Genomic DNA, 20,599 nt, shown 5'->3' on the forward strand with positions numbered 1-20,599 from the left:
GCGGCAGGGGGCGCAGGGCAAGAATCGGGTTCAGCTTGGGGACTGAGCTCAACCGGGGTGACCAGGGAGCCGAGGGAGCGTTGGGAGGGCGAGGCCGTGAAGACGCGGGGGTGGGGGGGTGGGGGGTTGTGGTCGGCAGGCCAGCGTTCGGAGGCCGAGGGCAGCCGCCCGGACAGCGGTGCGGGATGAGGAGTTCCCCCGAGGGACAGGCGGGGAGGAGCGAGCGGCCAGTCTGGTCCCGAATCCCCAGCGCCCGGTGGCCGGAAGGTGAGACCGCTCCGACCGCCCCACCGGCTAGGGCGCAGGGAGCGCGGGAAGCGCGGCTCTGCCGGACCCCGCGGCGGGCGGAGGGGGCGGAGGGACGGGCCCGGGCGGGCTCGGCCGCTGAGCTGCACCGCCCCCGCCCCGCGCCGCCCTCGCCCCGCCCGCCGGCCGGCAGAGCTCGAGCCCCGGGCTCAGACGCGGAGGGGCGAGCGCGGGCCGGGCACTCCGGGAAGCCAGGTGGGGCGAGCCCGAGGTGGGCCGGGCGGCGATGCCGCTGGAGGCGCAGGACGCGGTGTACGTGGCGCTGGAGCTGGCTCTGGCCGCGCTGTCGGTGACCGGCAACGTGCTGGTGTGCGCGGCGGTGGGCACCTCGAGCACGCTGCAGACGCCCACCAACTACTTTTTGGTGTCGCTGGCCGCGGCCGACGTGGCCGTGGGGCTGTTCGCCATCCCCTTCGCCGTTACCATCAGCCTGGGCTTCTGCACCGACTTCCACAGCTGCCTCTTCCTCGCCTGCTTTGTGCTGGTGCTCACGCAGAGCTCCATCTTCAGCCTCCTGGCCGTGGCCGTCGACAGATACCTGGCCGTGCGCGTCCCGCTCAGGTGAGGCCCCTGCCCCCGGGAACCCAAACCCTTTCTGCGGCGGGCGCGAGGCACGCGAGTTCCGACCGGCAGCCTCCCGACCCACGTGCGCCGCGCCAGACCCTGGGGGCGCCTCGGGCGCTAGTCTCCTTTCCGGAGCCCGAGTAGGAACTGCCCTGGGCCCCGGTGGCGCAGCCTGGGCGGGGCAGCTCCGGGAGGGCTCCCGGCGCACAGGTGGGCGCCCGCATTCCCCGGATTTGGTGGGGCCCTGGAGGCTCCAGGACAACCGTGGACTCTGGGACGCGCGGAGCAGAACGACGGGGCTCACGGCCAGACCGGGCGGCACCGACCCGGGGGAGGTGCCAGTTAACTTTGGGGAGCCCTGCGTGCTGCGCGCGGACTCTAATCACCCCCTTATACTTTAAAGAATTAGAAGGCTTCCCGGCTCGCTAAGACCGACAGCCTGAGAGCCTCGTGCTTTGTGTAACCTTGTCCCAGCCGCTGGGAAGGTGCCACCAGTGTTTCCAAACACCGGAGGACTTGAGGGTTGCTCTTGGTCCCACACTCCGAAGATGCAGGATTCGGGGATGGAGCGCAGCGGCAAGGGGAGTGCAGCCTCACGTGCAGCTGCGAGCTTGAGAGCCCGGGTGTTACGCGGGGCTTAATTGAAAGCACTTTTCTCTGCCTCTGGTGCCTGGATGCCGTTTGGCGTTTCTGAGTTGGGTGAGCTTGGGATCTCTCTGGACTAAGAACTGAGACAGGGAAACTGAGTCATGGGGTGGGTGGGACAGGAAGGAGTTAATCGTTGTCTGCCAAGTCTATGAGGTACTTTAAACTCCTATCCTTTAATCCCAGCAGTAATTCCTGAGGTGGGTACCTGCGTCCTGTCGGGGAGGGAGGAGGCTCAGAATGGCAGCTCTGGAGCAAGTGAGGGAGCAGGACCCGCTCAGCGCTGGGCCCCCGCATTCCCAGGCGTGCCTGCCTGCTGCGTCCTGCTCTCCACTGGGGCAGAAAGCGGATTTTGCCTGCAGTGAGTTGGCGGTTATAAGGGAAACCTATTTGAGGGGAATTGACAAGGAATAACAAACACTGTCCCAGCAGGCTCGCGTGTCAAGCCTGGTCCCTGTGCCCTGTATCTGGGTCCCAGTGGGAGCAGGAACCTCCTGCTTGGTGGGCTGTGAGCCTCCTGTCTGGGCCTTTCCACTTGCTGCCCTTTGGCCTGCGACCAGGACGCCCCTTCCTCAGGTGTGACAGAGCCCAGGAATTTCTGAGGTCCGGGGCTCACAGCACACTCTTTTCGTAGAGGTCCCTTTCCCACCTCCTGGTCCTCATGTTGGTTACTTGGTGCCCTTCTGGACTTTATGCACCTAGCAGGCAGCCACAGGCACCAGCCTCAACTGCCGGAAGCCCTTTGGGCTTGGCCCTGACGGAGGTCCAGAGAGACCTCTGCTCAAGCTTCAGAAAGCATCCCCCACGCCTGTGCAGCAGGAAGTTCCATGGGAGTTTGAATCTGTCAGTTCTTGTCCTGGTCTCTGCTGGGCGGCTTGAAAGAATGGGTGTGGGTGTGTTAAGGGGAAAGAACTGTGAATCACAGCCCCTGAGTTCTCCTTTGTATCTGTTGAGGGCGGGAGGCAGGTGTGGGGAGGGCAGAGCAGCCTGTCCCACCCTGTCCCACCCCTGCCCTCCTGGCTGGCCTGCATGAGGTGTGTGTGACCCGTCCGGGCAAGGGGTGCCTCTCTTCCCCCCAACCCTTCCCTCCCTCCTCCTACTTCCCCACGTGGTGCTAAGCCCACTCTCACAGGCTGGAGAGGTCCTCCTGGCTCCTGTTTCAGCACTTCCTCGCCCCTTGAGCTAAAATGGAGATTACAGGGCCCCACCGGGCCCTCCTGACTCAGAATCCATGGGGTGGGGTGTATCACCCCATGATTCCAGTATCAGAATTCACTGGGGACTTCTGGACCCACCAAAGTTTGAGAACTTCGAGGAGTCAGGGAGACTGGGAGCACTCCCTTGTTCACTAGCCCGGCTCCCACGCAGCTCTGAGGCTCTCCCTAGGGTCACGGGTCATGGGAGTGAGGCTGGAAGTGAGCCGGCGAGGGAGGTGTCTCCTGTAGAGGCGGCAGGAGCCAGGTGACGGCCAGGAGCTCAGGCCCGTGTCTTACTTGGGCAAGAACAGTGTTTAGATTCACCCTCAGTGCCAGGTCACTGGTGGCCCAAGGCTCTGAGTGAGGCCCGCATGGCCACGGTGGGTACAGCTCAAGAGTACAGAGCCCACAGTCCCATAGCCGCCCGGTTGTCAAGGCAGATATTGACCAGGGAGGGTTGCAGGAAAGGAGAGTCAAGAAGATGCTGGACACAAAGATGAGGTGGCCTCAGAGTGAGGGGCGCCTACACACAGGAGACTGTCCTAACTCAAGTCTGCGTGGTTCCTGATGCCTGCCCTGGCACAGGGTCCAGGCGCAGTGGTGCCCAGGGGGCAGCAGGGAGGGGGTTCGGGGTGGGTGTGTCTGCCCGCAGCTGCTGGCTCTCACTTCACCCTGGGGCCATTTCTGGCTGGAGCACTTCCTCCTCCCTAATCTGGTTTCCCGCAAGCCACACCCCAGGCCATTGCAGGACTGAGTGGTCCCCTCTGCCTGCCTGGAGGCCTGCCTCCCTGCTTCTGGACGCTGTTTCCCCAAACTCCGCTGCTGAAGGAGGGTGTTGCCAGGAGCACTGGGTTGGCTGGGTCGGTCAGCAGGATGGAAGGGTCTGTCTGTCTGTCCCTGGACCCTCCTGCCCCCTTTGCCATGTGGCGGCATCTGTTTTTCTGGGAGCCTCATATGTCCAATCTGGGAGGGAGGTGTTGGGGAGTCTTAGCAAGACTACGTCTCTGGTGGAAAGGTGACATCCTCGGAGCTCCTTTTAAGTGACTGAACTGTAAGTTTTCGGCAGGGCATTCTGAGTGGATTTTTGTTTTGTTTACATTTTTTTCCTTTTTTAAAATTGAGCTTTGTTGTTCTTGTTTAGTCACTCATTTGTGTCCGACTCTTTGTGACCCCCATGGACTGCAACACACCAGGCTTCCCTGTCCTTCACTGTCTCCCAGAGTTTGTTCATTGAGTCGGTGATGCCATCCATCTATCTCATCCTCTGTCGCCCCTTCTCTTCCTGCCTTCAATCTTTCCCAGCATCAAGGTCTTTACCAAAGAGTTGGTCGGCTCTTTGCATCAGGTGGCCATAGTATTAGAGCTTCCGCCTCAGTTCTTCCAATAAATATTCAGGACTGATTTCCTTTAGGATTGACTGGTTTGATCTCCTTGCTGCCCAAGGGACTCTGAAGAGTCTTCTCCAGCACCACAGTTCAAAAGCATCAGTTCTTTGGTGCTCAGCCTTCTTTATTGAGCTACAGTTCCCGTATAGTAAAATTCAACTGTAATGTTTTCTTTTTTTTTTATATTTAGTATTTATTTTTGTCTATTTTATTTATTTGTGCCAGATCTTAGTTGCAGCACACGGGATCCTTAGTTGCAAACTCTCAGTTGGGGCATGTGGGATCTAGTTCCCTGACCACAGATTGAATCTGGGCCCCCTTCATTGGGAGCATGGAGTCTTAGCCCCTGGACCACCATGGAAGTCCCTATGATGTTTTGAAATACAGCTGGGAAAGAAGGTTTCAGTTCTGGGTGCCCCGAGCCCCACCTTTCCAAGGACCCCAGCCTTACGTCCTTCCTTCTTCCACAACAGGGCCGTCTTTCTCTCCCAGATCATTCCCACTGCGGTGGGTTGAATGGGGGCTCCCAGAAGGATGTCCACATCCTAATCCCCAGAGCCTTAGATGGGAAAGCGTGAACATCAGCTCATGTAGGACTTCAGGGAGGAGCTTATCCAGGATGACCTGGCTCCTGAGTACAGTCCCATCCCCATGAAATAGACAAGCAGGGAGAAGCGGGGGCGTGTGGGGATGGAGGCAGAGACTGGAGTGATGCTGGGCCTCCAGAACCCGACCTCCCTGAAGCCTCTGAGCTCTGAGTGCAGCCCTGCCCACACCATGATTCCAGGCTCTGGCCTCCAGAACCATAGGGAGTAAATGTTCTTGGCCACCACGTAAGTTTGTGGCGCTTTGTTACGTGACCCCAGGAAACCCATGTCACTATGTGTAAGTGTGAGACCCCGAGTCCCTCACTGCTCCCCCCACCCACGTGCTGGCCGCTCCATGTTTCCTCCCCAAGAAGCTTCTCCACCACAACCCGCCACCAGGCTCTCGGCCTCCGTGTCCCACGTCACCATGGCGCCACCAAGTCATTCCTGTCAAGTCACCCTTCCTGGGCCCGCCCCTTCTCAGTCGAATCTGAGGGTCCCTCCTGTGCCTCGTTGCCCATATCCCTCAGCAGCTCTTGACTGGCTCCTGGGGGACCCCCACCCCACCTCCTCCCGCTCCCCTCCAGCCATCTCCAATCCGGAGGGTGCCGGGGTCCTGTCCCCTTGCTGCAGGTAGCGTGCGAGCAGTTGGACAGTTGTGTAGGAGCCCCTGGGGCTGCAAGGCGAGAAGAGCCCTGAGAATCCGGGGTGGGGAGGAGAGGGGGGCTGCCCCCAACTTAGGCTGCCCTGAACCATGGTGACCGGCAGGCAGCCCCTCAGCAGAGGAGGGACAGTGTGCTTGGCTGCAGGGTTTCAGCAGCATTTGCACTGGACTCTGGAAAGCGCAGGTCACCTTTGATGATGTGGAGAACGAGCGTGTGTAAAGGGGTGAGGTTACCTGCATTCTCCTGAGCTGTGACTACAGCTATCTGTAGACCCAGATGCCCTGGGTCACCCTCATACCAGCTCACCTGCTGGCCGTGGTCACGGCAGAGGGACACGGACAGACACGGGGGGACAGGTGTGGTCCAGACATGGAACAGGAACATGGTTGTGAGAGGCAGCTGCTCTTTTAACTTTTTCCAAGTGCTGGGTCCCCCGTGTGCTTCCTCTGGGTGAGTCCTTACAGCAGCCTTCTGGGCACCATCCTGTCAGCCCCTCCTCCACAGATGGGGCCACCAGGGCTCCATCCATCCAGGGCACACGGCCAGGATGGGGTGAGCCTGTGTCCCCGGAGGGAGTGGGTGCGGGTGGGCTGTCAGAGGACTCCCCTCACAGAGCGGTCCCTTCTAGGAGTGGACGAGGTTGCCAAGACAGAGAGGACCCTGTGGCTGAGGGAGGGGGAGCTGGCTGTGCCTTGGCCGGCCTTCGACCCATCACAGAAGGTGACTCAGCTGCCGGGACCCACGGGGGCATCTCGATCACCTTCCCCTTCCTCAGAGGCAGGAAGCAAGGCCCAGTCTTTCCTGATGCTTCTGGTTCATTACCCTCAGGAACTGGGCTTCCCCGTGCTTCTCCCTGTCCCCCCGCCCCTCCTCCCCACCCCGGAAACCCATTAAGAGGTTGTGCTCTTGACCTCAGAGGCTGGCAGGCTGGAGACACTGCCCTGGGCAGCAGGAACTGAGCGGCAAGAAGCAAATGTCCCTTCTTTGAAATAATTAAAGTTGGGAACAGACTGAGTGTGGCCTTCCAACTCACCAGGCTGACAAGGGGAGCAGTGCTGTTTCTGGAGGGCAGAGGCTGGAGTTTCCTGCGGGGGACAGATGGGAGGCTGGAGTGTTTTGAGCTGTGGTGGGGCCTGTGCCAGAGCAGCGGGGCTGCCGGGCTTCAGGGTAGGGGTCCCAGCTCAGCAGGTCCAGGGGAGCCCCGAGCTTGCCGAGAAGCTTGGATTTTGTCCTCAAGGCACCATAAGTCCATGAAGGACTCGGTTCTGTTTGTTTTGTGTCAGAAATCAACCAGTGTGAAGAAGTCAGTGTTCAGAAGCACAGAGGGCTCAAAAGGCAAGCCCACACCAGCCACTCTGCCTGGGCGGCCCTCCCACCCGGGTGCCCTCTCTGCGGTGACCACTGGGTTTGTGCTGCCTCCTTTAACAGAACCTGTTGACTCTCTCCCATGCCACCCAAGCCCTCTTCCCTGCCACGTTCCCTTCAATTTCTGTTACATTTTGATTTTTTCCCATGGATCATATTTCAGCCTCTGTTTCTAATGCCATCACTTGTAGGCAGTATGTGTTAGCTGTTGAGAAAAAGAAGGAAAAGTGTTCCTCCCCCGTCTCTCTGCCCCTGCTGGCACCCCATCTCTACCTCACTTTGAGCAGGCATGTGGTTTCGCCTACTTGATAGAGGTTTCATTTTCAAAAGGTGATCCCTGCTGTAGTAAAGAGATTGAAACTGTGTAAGAGGGTAAATTGTGGGAAGTCAGTCACCCAGTCTGACCTTTGGTTTCCCACTTTGCCTGTCAGACACCTCCACTGCTTCTTAGATTTTTTCTACAGAAATTACGTATTGAATATGTTTATACTATACTAGTGTTTTTACACTGTCCATGTTAATATCTTCTGCGTTTTATTCCACACCTATGGTAAAGTTCCCTGCACTTTGTGGAGAGGTTCCGAAGGTGGAAACAGGTATCTGGCATGTATAATATCATGTTCTGCTCATGTGTTTCTCACTCATCCTGAGCAGAGCATTCGACTGGAGCAGAAATGCACACCTGTCACTAACCCATCTTCTCCAGGTGCGTGCTCAGTTGCTAAGTCGTGTCTGACTCTCTGCAACCCCATGGACTGTAGCCCGCCAGGCCCCTCTGTCCATGGGGTTTCCTAGGCAAGAATACTGGAGTGGGTTGCTGTTTGAGACGGTTCTAAAGGTGGGTCACTCCGGTTCTGTTTGTGGGTGCCTCCCACTGCTCAGAATGATGTCGGATTTTAGTTTGCCCTGTGTTTGGACCATTAGCTTCCCATTTGGAAATTAAAAGACAGCCTGGCTCCCGCACATCCTCACGGTGGAGGGTGCTGGTGCCATGGGGGTGTCGCAGTGGTTCTGCCATTTCTTGCCGCCGCCATATCTGCTTTCCTCTTTCTGGGATCCCACATGTGTGCGTTTGTGTACCGCCCATACGGATCGTTTTTAGGACCTGGGTTCTTCCATGCCAAAAACATGGTTTCTTTCTCATATGTGGTTGGCGGTTGGACTGGATGTGGTCACAGGCTAGAAGGCGTTGCTTTGACACCCAGGGTTGATTAAGAAATCTGACGTGGGTGTGGGTGTGGTTCTTCTTTGTAACTCATGTTTCCTCGGAAGCCTTTGGGATCCTTTGCTTTGCTTGGTGTCCTGAAATTGCATAAAGTGAAAGTGTTAGTTCCTTTGTCCATGGAATTCTCCAGGCTTGCTACTGGAGTGGGTTGCCATTTTCTTCTCCAGGGGATCTTCCCGACCCAGGGATCCAACGTGGGTCTCCTGCGTTGCAGGTGGATTCTTCACAATCTGAGCCACCAGGGACGCCCATGAGGTTGGCTCTAAATACTCACTTTTCAGCTCTTTTCTTTCCTCTGAGGATGACATCTTTCCAGTCTGAAGACTGAGGTTTTCTGTCAGCTCTGAAATCTTACAAGAGAAGTTTTTTAGATTATTTTCTTATGTCCATTCCCTGTTTGTCCTTCTGGGGTTCTTGATAGGTGGAGACTTGCCCTCCTTGACTGATTTTGTCTCTTAGATGTCCTCTTACACATAAGATTCCAACACTTACCTCTTCATTCTCCCCTGGACGAGTTCCTTGAATTCCCCCACCCCAGTTCTTCTTCTTTTTAATTTGAGCATTCATATTTTTTCTTTTGATTTAAGGTTAAGTTTCTGGACTTGACTTTGAAAGGCCAGTTTTGGATTCACATGATTGAAATTCTTGCTGTGGCACGGACTATATATATAATCAAAACTCTCCCCTCCCCCCCAACCCTATCCTCTGTCGCTGGGTCTGGAGTTTCAGCTTGAAAGGAGGGTGAAGTGTCAAGGGATATATGCCCAGCACAGTGGGAGTGGGGTGAGGCTGCCCCAGGCTGGCCAGCAAGCCTTTGCCTTAACCTCCACTCCTTCTCTAAATGGTTGGAGCCTCTTGTGCCAGCCACCCTGTTTCTGATTCAAGGCTCCGTGCCCCTCCCGACAATCCCATCTGCCCTCTGGCTTCTGGAAACTCACCAGATTCTCTGGCTTGCTGGGCATCTCCTTCCACTTATACTTTTAGGAGGGTTTTGAGTTTACTTCCTTTCTGCTGCCCTTAAACATGGTTTTCTGAGAGGTGACAATTAGGTGGGACCTGGAAGGCCGGGAGGGGCTTTTAATCAGGAGTTTGCTGAGGTTGGGGTTGCATTACTGAACAGCCACTCTGGCGGACGGCAGGGGTGTGGACTGGAGGGCAGCCCACTGCCATTGGGTGAGAAGGAAGGAGCGTGGCTGGCACAGAGGCCACGGAGATGGAGACAGAGTCTAGGGATCCTCTAGGCGGGCAGCGTCTGGACTTCTCCACCCAGAAGAAGGCTGATGCCAGAGGCAGCCAGGAGGTCAGTAGAGTCCAGAGCAGAAGGGTTGCCAGGCCGATTGGACATCTGGACAGGAGAGGACCCTGAGGCCAGAGGTGGGCCCTGGGGTGACAGTCAGTGAGCAGGGCCAGAGACATGGCTGGTCAGGGCCAGATGGCATGGACTCACTCTCTATGTGTTTTTTTAATATGGAGACTGTAAATATTAAATTTTGGTGTTAGAGAAGACTCTTGAGAGTCCCTTGGACAGCATGGAGATCAAAGCAGTCAATCCTAAAGGAAATAAACCCTGAATATTCATTGGAAGGACTGATACTGAAGCTCCAATACTTTGGCCAACTGATGCAAAAAGCCGCCTCATTGGAAAAGACCCTGATGCTGGGCATGGTTGAGGGCAGGAGGAGAAGGGGGTGACAGAGGATGAGATGGTTGGATGGCATCATTGACTCAGTGGACATGAGTTTGAGCAAACTCTAGGAGATAGTGAAGAACAGGAAAGCCTGGCATGGTGCAGTTGAGGTTGCAAAGAGTTGGACATGACTGAGCGACTGAACAACAACAAATCTCTATTGAAAGGCAGCACCTGCCCCCATCCCCAGCCAGGTCTCTTTGGTGGCTCCTCTGCTTCCGCCCTGTCCCGACACCAGCTCTGCACCCATGCTTTGACCTGATGCTCCCTGCGGCGTCTGGGGCTGAGGCCGGCCTCCCACCAGTTCTGGTCTCTCCTCCAGCCTTCCCCCCCGCCTCCCCCTTTATGCGTCTGCTCTGCTTCTCAGGAACCGCCTCAGTTCCCTGGCTGAGGTCAGGCCTTTGCATCCGCCGTTCTCCTGCCTGGCACATTCTGTACCTGCGGGCTCTTCCCGATTCTCACGGCACTCTCTCTTTGAGGCGCCCTCACAGCTTCTGTACACGTGGGGCATTTTCTAGATGATTCGTCTGTTAATGCAGGGCTCGTGCTGCTCCCTCAGCCTCCCCAGGAGGCGGCCCAGTGACTAGCCTGTGTGCTTGCGTGTGCACACGTGTGTGCTGGGGGACCTGCCCTGATAGGTGTGGACCAGCCTGTGGCCGAGACACGATGAGCCCATGGAAGGTGTCTTCAGGAAAAAGCAGGGTAGAGCGGGAGTCCTGGGGCAACCCACAAGGAAAGGAAGGAGAAAAACAAGGTTGTGTTTCCAAGGGGAGACTTAGCTCTTAAGTTTGGCATTTTCTAAAATCATTAGAAATGTAGTTTTTTAATAGCAGGGACTTTTAAAAAATTACACAATGAATGTCTGTGTGTGTACATACATACACAAGCACACATATACTGCACCCATTCTGAAATTTTTAAAAAGTCCCTGCTATTAATGGATGTGTATAAATGTCTCTGTACCTATATCTGTGTGTGTGTGTGTATACACACATATTTGCATCCATCTGACTCATCTGGTCTGTGGTTTCAGAAAGAATGAGTCATTCTGAACTAGTGTGTTTTTTTCACAACTTCTAAATTGCAAAACGAATACAAATCCCTAATTGCTTACATTTAACTACTTTTGCTTCCTCTGTCTTATACCCACCCACACCCACATGCACAGTTACACTCAGGAGCTTTAAGATTGACACAGTCCACAGTCAGATGTCCCAATTGCCCTGATCGTGTTCTTTACGGTTAAAAAAAAAAAAAAATCCAGGTTTCCAGTAAAAGGTCACGTGCGCATCTAATATGTTCTTTTGACTTTATTTATTTGTTTGGAAACATTTATTTATTTCCCTGTACTGGGGCTTAGTTGTGGCACATGGGATCTCTTAGTTGTGGCATGTGGGATCTAGTTCCCCTGCCAGGGATCAAACACAGGCCCCCTGCAGTGGGAGCTCAGAATCTTAGCCACTGGACCACCGGGGAAGTCCTGATTTTCTTTCTTCAGGAGAGTTCCTCAGCCTTTTTTCCTTCTCTTTCAATACATTGTTTTTGATTTGGTTGTTTCCTTACGATTAGATTAGAGTTTCTGGTGGGAACACTGCCTGCTTGATGTTGTGTCCATTTCCACCTGTCACAAAGGAAGGTGCTCGGGGTCCATCTGCCCTCTGCTGTCATGTTAAAGCTCGCTTAGTTACAGCTGTGGCCGCCAGGGTTCACCACAGTGAAGGTCTGCTTTCCCCAGCAATGATTCTTCTTGGATCAGTTATCACCCTGTCAGGTGGTAATTTTATTTTTTCTCAGTTGTTTTACTGTATCAGTTGGCTTTCTTCTATAGGAAGAGGTTGCCTTTTCTTTGCTCTTTCTTAAATTACTTTTTTACACACAGTGGACTTAGGGAATGTTATTTGCACGTATTGTGTTACCGTCCATTCCTGCCCAGGTTTGGAGGATGAGAGCCCATTCAAGCTGACTTCCGCCTGAGCGTCCCCATTGAGTTTTTGAGCACGTCTTATGTTCTGGCACAGAAAGGTTTCTCAGGCTCCATTGTGTGTTCTAGCATTGGACTCAGCCGTTTCTCCAAGGAGCCCTGTTTCCTTTCAGTGGAGAATGGTGTCTAGGAGCCAAGACCTGGCTGGTGTGCTCATGGATGCTGGAGCATCGTCTCTTCTGGCCCTTGAGATGAGCAGAGCGAGGAGAACTTTGTTTTGTTTTGTTAAATAACCACTTGGAAGAACTCTCGCTGTCTCATTAATAAGCAGGATGATGGAGTTAATAAGCAGGTCATCATTGGGCAGCTGTCAGCGGAGTAACCGGTTCAGGCAAGAATAGTCAATAGGTGATAAAACTCACTGATGGAACTTAAAGGAGAGCCAAGATACTCACCTCGTGGACTCAGCTCGCCAGGCTTCTCTGTCCATAAGATTCCCCAGGCAAGAATACTGGAATGGTTTGCCATTCTCTTCTCCAGGGGATTTTCCCAACCCAGGAATTAAACCCGGGTCTCCTGCATTGCAGGTGGATTGTTTACCATCTGAGCCACCAGGGAAGTCCAGATATATTTACAAAATCTCAAAGTACATGCACCACAAGATACAACTCATCATAAACGGAGGAGCAGTTATAGTGGAGAAGCCTGGTGGACACTCCAATGACCACTTCGCATCAAGGTTACTGTCACCAGGATCCACATGCCTCTTGGTGTCTAACTGGTTATGTGCGTGGTGACCCATGTGTTTGATAATTAATGTGACAGCTGTCCTTCCCCAGGTGGGGGTTCCTGTCGTGTGAATGGGAGCACGTGTGCTGGGTGAACAGAAAGGTACTGGGGCGATGCAGGTGTTGTCCTGGTGGTGTTAACATCACTGGTTTCAGCAGGAGAGGAAAGACCCCTCAGTGTGACTGCTGTGCGGCCCAGAGGGGCCAAGGAGAGTAAAGCAGGACCCAGGTAAAGCAGAGAGGGGCCTCTCTGCCTGCTGGCTACCCTGCACCCCCACCCCCACCCCGCTGGCACCCAGCGCAGTCATGGTCCCACTCACTCGTACCTCCTCGTCCAGCTACGTCGTCTTGGCACCCGTCAGCCTTGCTCTCATCGCAGTTTTGCCAGGATTTCCATTAGACTTCCTGGTACATTGTTAATATTCACCGTGGCAGCTCAACCCCGAGAGACCTACCCGCTGGGTGGTGAGAGTTACTTTGTTAGTGCTCTAGTTACAGCGCTTGGTAGGTTTTGAGAGGTCTGTCCTTGCCCCTTGTCATGCAAGTCCTGTTGGTATTTGTGTGTGGTTTTAGAGGATGAGAAATTTTCTAAGGATTATACATTGCTTCAGAGCAGAAGTATTTCTGTTACAGAGGAATGAAACTTGTGAGTGAGACTGAACGTAAAGAAAAAAGACGCTGAGCGAACAATCAGCAATTTTAAGAAGCAGGACAGAACTCTGTGTGTGTTGACTTAGTGACCTGCCTGCAGAAAGTGCTTCGTGCACATGATGTCTGGGATCAAAGGCCAGGCAGCAGCGGGGCGGGTTCCGCTGCCACCAAGGGCCCCGTTTTTCTGAGAGCAGAGCTCAGACTCTCCCTGTCTGGACTCAGTGTCACTGCCAGGGACAGCTGCCCTTGGGGATCCACTGAACTCAGAGCTCCCTGAGCGCTGGGAATCCTGAGACAGTGGCTGGTCTGAGCTGGCTGCAGGGGAGGAGGAGCCCTGCCCCAGAAATAGGCCAGTGCTGGTTCAGCCGTGCCCGGCGAGCCCTCTTTCATGACTAACCCAGCGTCCACACTGCTTGTTCCCTTCTGTTGACTCCAGCCACGTGACTGTCTTGATCTGGCTCGTCCGTGGTGGTAGGGGCGGGGAGGTGGGGAGGGTGTCCAGCACAGCAAGGGTTCAGCCACTTCCCGGAGCTGGACACCCCCAGGACACCCTTCTGTGTGGCTGGAGCCAGTCCTGCTTGTTCAGAATAGGGAAGGCACCTAAGTGTCCTCTATCCATCACCTTCTACTTACTTGCCCTGCACTCGAGGCAGATGTAGGAAAGGACATGTTGCCTGCCTTTCAGAAATGGTTTGGGGACACATGAGGATGTTCTGAGACCAGAGGTACACAGGGAGAAGGAGTGAGGGGTGGGGAGGGTGGAAGCCGGGCATTCTGGAGAGGACAGAGGCCCAGCCGGAAGTGGGAGATGGGAGGGGACATGGGAGGAGGGAAGGGGACATGGGAGGAGGGGAGCGGAGCCCCCATGAGATGCCAGGGCTGCTGGGGGTTGTCCCCGCAGCCTTCTGCCCAGTGCATCAACCCCTGCCTGCTCTCCAGAATCCCTGGCCGTCTCCCACCTGCGCCCGGGTCCAGGCAGCACCGCCTGGACACTGACTGTCCTGCCATCGTGGGGCTGCAACTCTGGTGCCAGTCGTGCCTCTGTCTTGAACTCCCCCACCCACCCACCCGGGGGTCTAGTTGTGTCACTAGCAGAAAAGTCTTTCTACCACCTTTTAAGGACTGCCTACTGAGAGAGGATCAGAGGCCTCTGCCAGTTCCCATGTGGCTGCCCGAGGAGTCGGGGGCGGGGAACCCCTGGCACCAGCAGCAGCTTTGGCAAGAGCAGAGGGCAGCTGAGCCGGGCTGGCTGCACCCACACTGGGCCCGTGGCTGGGTGAGCAGGTAGGTGGGGTGTGGGCGGGAGCTGGGATCGGGGGAAGAACCACAGGGTCCTGAGCAGGACACTACCTGCCTTGAACACAAGTGGAATCAGATTGGATGAGTGGCTTTGTATTCTCAATGTGGCTTCGGAGCTGCAGGCCAGTGTCCACCTCTGTGAGCCGGAAGTGGCGGTGATGACCTTGGGCGTGGGCTGAGAGGGATGCGCGGGCCTGCAGGTGGTGCCGCGCTCAGGTGGGGGAGGCCGTGTTTCTGATGTGCTCTGTGCAGCTGGTGGGGGGTGGTCTTCAGGGACGTGTCTCCAGGACAGGGCGTCTGGCCGTGAGATTCAGAGGCTGCTCCGGTGGGGGTATCTGTGTGTTCAGTCCTTGCTGTCACCCTGCTCCACGCCAGTGTCTTCTCTCAAGTCAACCACTGAAAGTTTCCTAACTGCCCTGCTTGCCTTTTTGCTCCCTAAACTCCATCTCTGCAGGGATCTCTATACCAGCACAGCATGCCTTGGGGCCCAGCCCTCCACCCCTTGGCTCCTCACTGCTCTGGGGCAGCTGAGTGTCACACTTTGCCCCTCCCTGTGGCCTGGGGACGCCCCGCCTTGCTTGAGGTTCATTCACATTCCCTCCTGCTTCTCTGGGAGAGTGAAATCCCTTCCTGTCTGGAAGCCTTGCACGTTCTGTTCTCTCTGCTGCTTGTTGAGTTGCTCAGTCGTGTCCGACTCTGTGACCCCATGGACTGCAGCAACACAGGCTCCCCTGTCCTTCACTATCTCCCTGCTGCTGCTGCTGCTGCTGCTGCTAAGTCGCTTCAGCCGTGTCCGACTCTGTGCAACCCCACAGACGGCAGCCCACCAGGCTCCCCCGTCCCTGGGATTCTCCAGGCAAGAACACTGGAGTGGGTTGCCATTTCCTTCTCCAATGCATGAAAGTGAAAAGTGAAAGTGAAGTCGCTCAGTCCTATCCAACTCTTAGCGACCCCATGGACTGCAGCCTACCAGGCTCCTCCATCCATGGGATTTTCCAGGCAAGAGTACTGGAGTGGGTTGCCATTGCCTTCTCCGTACTATCTCCCTAAGCTTGCTCAAACTCATGTCCATTGAGTCAGTGATGCCATCCAGCCATCTCTCATCCTCTGTTATCCCCTTCTCTTCCTGTTTTCAGTCTTTCCCAGCATCAGGGTCTTTTCCAGTGAGTCGATTCTTCACATCAGGTGGCCAAAGTATTGGAGCTTCAGCTTCAGCATCAGGCCTTCCAATGAATAGGGTTGATTTCCTTTAGGATTGACTGGTTTGATCTCCTTGCTCTACAAGGTACTCTCAAGAGTCTTCTCCAACATCACAGTTCAAAACCATCAATTCTTAGGTGCTCAGCCTTTTTTATGGTCCAACTCTCACATCCATACATGACTATTGGAAAAATGACAGCTTTGACTATACAGGCACTTGTGGGCAAAGTGATCTCTACTTTTTAATACACTGTCTAGTTTGTCATAGCTTTTCTTCCAAGGAGCAAGCATCTTTTAATTCCATGTCTGTAGTCACTGTTTCCTCTGCTTAGAAAATCACTCTTCCCAGTTTCCAGACCCTTCTCTCCTTCTCTGCCACTGTCTTAGAGGCTTCCCTAATGCCGTGTCTGAGCTCTTCCTGGCTTTCTCTTATCTGTACCCTGTTCATTTTGATTTGGCAAATTCCTTCTGACTTGTATGTTTGTGTGTTTACCTGTTTATTTTCTGTCTGTTCCATTAGCTCTATTATCCACAAGGGCTGTGATTCTGTTCGCTGTGCCAGCAGAGTGCATGGCTCAAAGGGAGAATTCTGAATGAAATAATGAACAATTAGAGGAGAAAGGCCGTGATGGAGTTCACAGAGAAGGCTGTGACCAGCGGCTCCCCAGATGAAATTAGCTGCTTTTCCTCATCTAAGACAACTGAGCATGAAAGTTATTTTTCACAGGCAGGATCCAGCAGTTGTGAGAAGTTCAGATGTGGTTGCGTTCCAGTTGTTTTGAACTCTGGCAGGAAACCCCACCCCCCACCCCCACCCCTGGGACCCTTTTGTGTACAGAGGACTCTAATGTTGCTCAGACACAAGTGAAGTTAAAAAAGCAGCATAATGTGGTGCGAGGAACAGGGGCCTCAAGTCCAAACTTAGCTTTGGTCTTTGGTTCTTATGTTCTTATTCTTATATTGCCTTTGTTACCTAAAAACTTTGTATCTCTATTTCCTCATTTGTAAAATAGAGAAGTTGGACTAGACAGGATAAAAATCCCTTCCAGTTTATATAAGCATGCTTTTAGCTGCAGGTAACAGTGACTTTTAAGCAGTCAAGACTATCGATTCTCTCTTGAGCTAGAATATGGAACCATGGTGGTGCTAGACTTGGTGTAGGGGTTAAAACACACCATTGAGAACCTGGACTCTCTCCTTACTTCTGCTTTGCCATTAGCCTTGTTTTTCAGGCTCCTGCCTCATGGTCACAGGATGGCTGCTGCAGCTCTGGGCTTCACAGCCTCCCGGAAGAGTAGAAACGGATGGGCATGGAGGAGGAGCTCTCCTCATGGGTCTCTCTCCTGTTACCATGTAAAGTCTCTCTTGGAAGTATTCTAGCAGACTTCCTTTGTCTCATTGGCTACAACCACCTCCTGTAGCCACCCCAGTCCATGACTGAGAGAGAATTTGCTTACCCTGATCTAATTCATCCCCGGGGCTGGTCTGCACTCAGCTGTATGAACTTCAGAAAAGGAGAGGTGTGAGAGCAGGGCTGCTGCGGAGGCTGCCTCGTGGGCCTAAGGTTCTGTGACTAAGAGTTGTATCTGCAGGAGGTGGCCCTGTTACCCTGCAAGGGCCTGACTGCATTCTCCACGTCCCTGGTGCAGTCATGGCCGGGAAAGATATTTCTGTAAGGAATGGCTTTACATTCCTAAACGAGGAGGGAAGCAGAGGGGAGTTGGAAATAGATGCAGCTGAATGGCAGCTGCGCCCACGGGTCCTTTGCCATCAAGGCCCCTCAGCTGAGCTGCCTGTTGCTGGGAGCAGAGATGAGGGATTGTGGCCGACGAGAGGCGAGACCAGTTCTGCTGCCCGTCCAGGCCCCAGCATCGGGCGTTCCTAAGGAGCAGGCTCTCTAAAGCTGTCTGGTAACAAGTTGGAATATGTGTGTGTATGAGCTCATTACTAATGTGCCAAGCACTTTGCTAGCTCCTGGGGATGCTGATGCAAAGGGACGAGGTCCCAGTCCTTAAGAGGCTGGATGTTCTAGTCGAAGGGCAGACACCTGTAATGTAAACAAAGCCCTGTGACAGGTGTGTGTCAGGGGGCGGAGAGTGGGCATGGCCCCCTTCACTGTGAGCTGAGCCGGAAAGGAGGTGACCTTTGAGACAGAGAGCAGCTGGGCTCAGTCGTGTCCGGCTCTTTGCGACCCCATGAACCATAGCACGCCAGGCCTCCCTGTCCATCACCAACTCCTGGATTCCACCCAAACCCATGTCCACTGAGTCACTGATGCCATCCAACCATCTCATCCTCTGTCGTCCCCTTCTCCTCCTGCCTTCAATCTTTCCCAGCATCACGGTCTTTTCAAATGAGTCATGTCTTCACATCAGGTGGCCAAAGTATTGGAGTTTCAGCTTCAACATCAGTCTTTTCAATGAACATCCGGGACTGATCTCCTTTAGGACGGACTGGATGGATCTTCTTGAAGTCCAAGGGACTCTCAAGAGTCTTCTCCAACATCATAGTTCAAAAGCATCAATTCTTCGGTGCTCAGCTTTCTTTATAATCCAACTTTCACATCCATACATGACCACTGGAAAAACCATAGCCTTGACTAGACGGACCTTTGTTGACAAAGTAATGTCTCTGCTTTTGATTATGCTATCTAGGTTGGTCATAACTTTCCTTCCAAGGAGTAAGTGTCTTTTAATTTCATGGCTGCAGTCACCATCTGCAGTGATTTTGGAGCCCCCAAAATAAAGTCTGACACTGTTTCCCCATCTATTTGCCATGAAGTGATGGGACCAGATGCCGTGATCTTTGTTTTCTGAATGTTGAGCTTTAAGCCAACTTTTTCACTCTCCTCTTTCATGAAGAGGCTTTTTAGTTCCTCTTCACTTTCTGCCATAAGGGTGGTGTCATCTGCATACCTGAGGTTATTGATATTTCTCCCGGCAATCTCGATTCCAGCTTGTGCTTCATCCAACCCAGCATTTCTCATGATGTACTCTGCATATAAGTTAAATCAGCAGGGTGACAATATACAGCCTTGACGTACTCCTTTTCCTATTTGGAACCAGTCTGTTGTTCCATGTCCAGTTCTAACTGTTGCTTCCTGATCTGCATATAGGTTTCTCAAGAGGCAGGTCAGGTGGTCTGGTATTCCCATCTCCTTCAGAATTTTCCAGTTTATTGTGATTCACACAAAGGCTTTGGCATAGTCAGTAAAGCAGAAATAAACATTTTTCTGAAACTCTCTTGTTTTTTCGATGATCCAGCAGATGTTGACAATTTGATCTCTGGTTCCTCTTTTTCTAAAACCAGCTTGAACACCTGGAAGTTCACAGTTCATGTATTGCTGAAGCCTGGCTTGGAGAATTTTAAGCATTACTTTACTAGCATGTGAGATGAGTGCAATTGTGCGGTAGTTTGAGCATTCTTTGGCATTGCCTTTCTTTGGTATTGGAATGAAAACTGACCTTTTCCAGTCCTGTGGCCACTGCTGAGTTTTCCAAATTTGCTAGCATATTGAGTGTAGCACTTTCACAGCCTCATCTTTCAGGATTTGAAATAGCTCAACTGGAATTCCATCACCTCCACTAGCTTTGTTCATATTGATGCTTCCAAAGGCCCACTTGACTTCGCATTCCCGGAAGTCTGGCTCTAGGTAAGCGTGAGTGATCACACCATCATGATTATCTGGGTGATGAAGATCTTTTTTGTATAGTTCTTCTGTGTATTCTTGCCACCTCTTCTTAATGTCTTCTGCTTCTGTTAGGTCCATACCATTTCTGTCCTTTATTGAGTCCATCTTTGCATGAAATGTTCCCCTTGGTATCCTGCATACTGCAATTGAAAGATCCTGACTGCTGCAACCAAGAGCTGGCACAGCCAAATATTTTTTTTTTTTAAAGAACTTGCTACTTGCTCTCCTTGGCCATGATTTATCATGAGGTGAGTTAGTAAGAATGAAAATCTTGTTGAAGCAAAGCTGTTTATACATTTGACTGTCGTCAGCGTTGCAGACAAAAGCCCCTAGCACCCTATGAGTGTGGACCTGAGGCTGCTGGAGTCAAGTCCTGGCACAGAAAGCAGGGATGGTGGGGTGCTCTGAGTTTGCTGTAACAGACCATGTCCTTTTGAACAGGTATAAGAGTCTGGTCACTGGGGCCCGAGCGAGAGGAGTCATTGCTGCCCTCTGGGTCCTAGCCTTTGGCATTGGCCTGACGCCGTTCTTGGGGTGGAACGACAGAAAAATTGCCACCAACTGCACGGAGCCGGGGGATGCAGCCGAGAATGTGAGCTGCTGCCTCATCAGGTGTCTCTTCGAAAATGTGGTGCCCATGAGCTACATGGTGTACTTCAACTTCTTCGGCTGCGTTCTGCCCCCACTGCTCATCATGCTGGTCATCTATGTCAAGATCTTCCTGGTGGCCTGCAGGCAGCTACAGCGCACAGAGCTCATGGATCACTCGAGGACCGTCCTCCAGCGGGAGATCCACGCGGCCAAGTCCCTGGCCTTGATTGTTGGCATCTTCGCCCTGTGCTGGCTGCCAGTCCACACCATCAACTGTGCCTCACTCTTCCAGCCAACCTGGGCCAAGGTGAAGCCCAAGTGGGCAATAAACACAGCCATCCTCTTGTCACATGCCAACTCGGCTGTCAACCCCATCGTCTACGCCTACCGGAACCGAGACTTCCGCTACACTTTTCACAAAATCATTTCCAGGTATATCCTCTGCCGGACGGACGTCCTCAAGAGTGGGGAGGGGCAGGTGGGGTCGCAGCCCACTCTCCAGCTGGGCCTATGACCCAGGCTCTGACCTCTTCCAGGAGAAGGCTCAGTAACAAAAGGACGGGCATGCTTGGCCAGTTCTCACTGGAAAGACAGCAACCCTCACAGGCCAGCCGGCTGCCTCTTCTGGGTGCTTCCCTGGAGGTTCCAGGTACCTCGTTAACATGTGACTACTACTTCCTGAGGTTGACAAATCTATTTATGGTTCTCTGGCTGCTTCGTGTGGATGATGCTGATGGTGTGAATGGATTGTAAAAGTATGTTTTGCTTTTTTTTAAAGAGTCTGCCTCTTTTATAGTAGAAAATGATCAAAACTATTTTACTGTGACATACTG

At 53.4% G+C, this 20,599-nt stretch overlaps 2 protein-coding genes across 2 annotated transcripts in view; both read left to right on the forward strand.

The window, feature by feature from the left end:
- Positions 1-19,720, forward strand: part of SPECC1 (sperm antigen with calponin homology and coiled-coil domains 1) — a 252,437-nt gene extending 232,717 nt beyond the window's left edge. Inside the window, exon 15 of the mRNA XM_025278982.3 lies at positions 19,617-19,720. Within this exon, the coding sequence (XP_025134767.3) occupies positions 19,617-19,622 (6 nt within the window). The 3' untranslated portion in view covers positions 19,623-19,720. The remainder of the gene's footprint in view (positions 1-19,616) is intronic.
- ADORA2B (adenosine A2b receptor) lies at positions 425-20,446 on the forward strand. Its single transcript, XM_006079496.4, has 2 exons — positions 425-867; positions 19,617-20,446. Exons 1-2 carry the CDS (start codon positions 533-535, stop codon positions 20,278-20,280), a joined length of 999 nt encoding a protein of 332 aa, XP_006079558.2. The 5' UTR covers positions 425-532; the 3' UTR covers positions 20,281-20,446.
- Positions 20,447-20,599: the final 153 nt, after the last annotated feature.

This window comes from Bubalus bubalis, chromosome 3, assembly GCF_019923935.1.
Source record: "Bubalus bubalis isolate 160015118507 breed Murrah chromosome 3, NDDB_SH_1, whole genome shotgun sequence".
Lineage (NCBI taxonomy): Eukaryota > Metazoa > Chordata > Mammalia > Artiodactyla > Bovidae > Bubalus > Bubalus bubalis.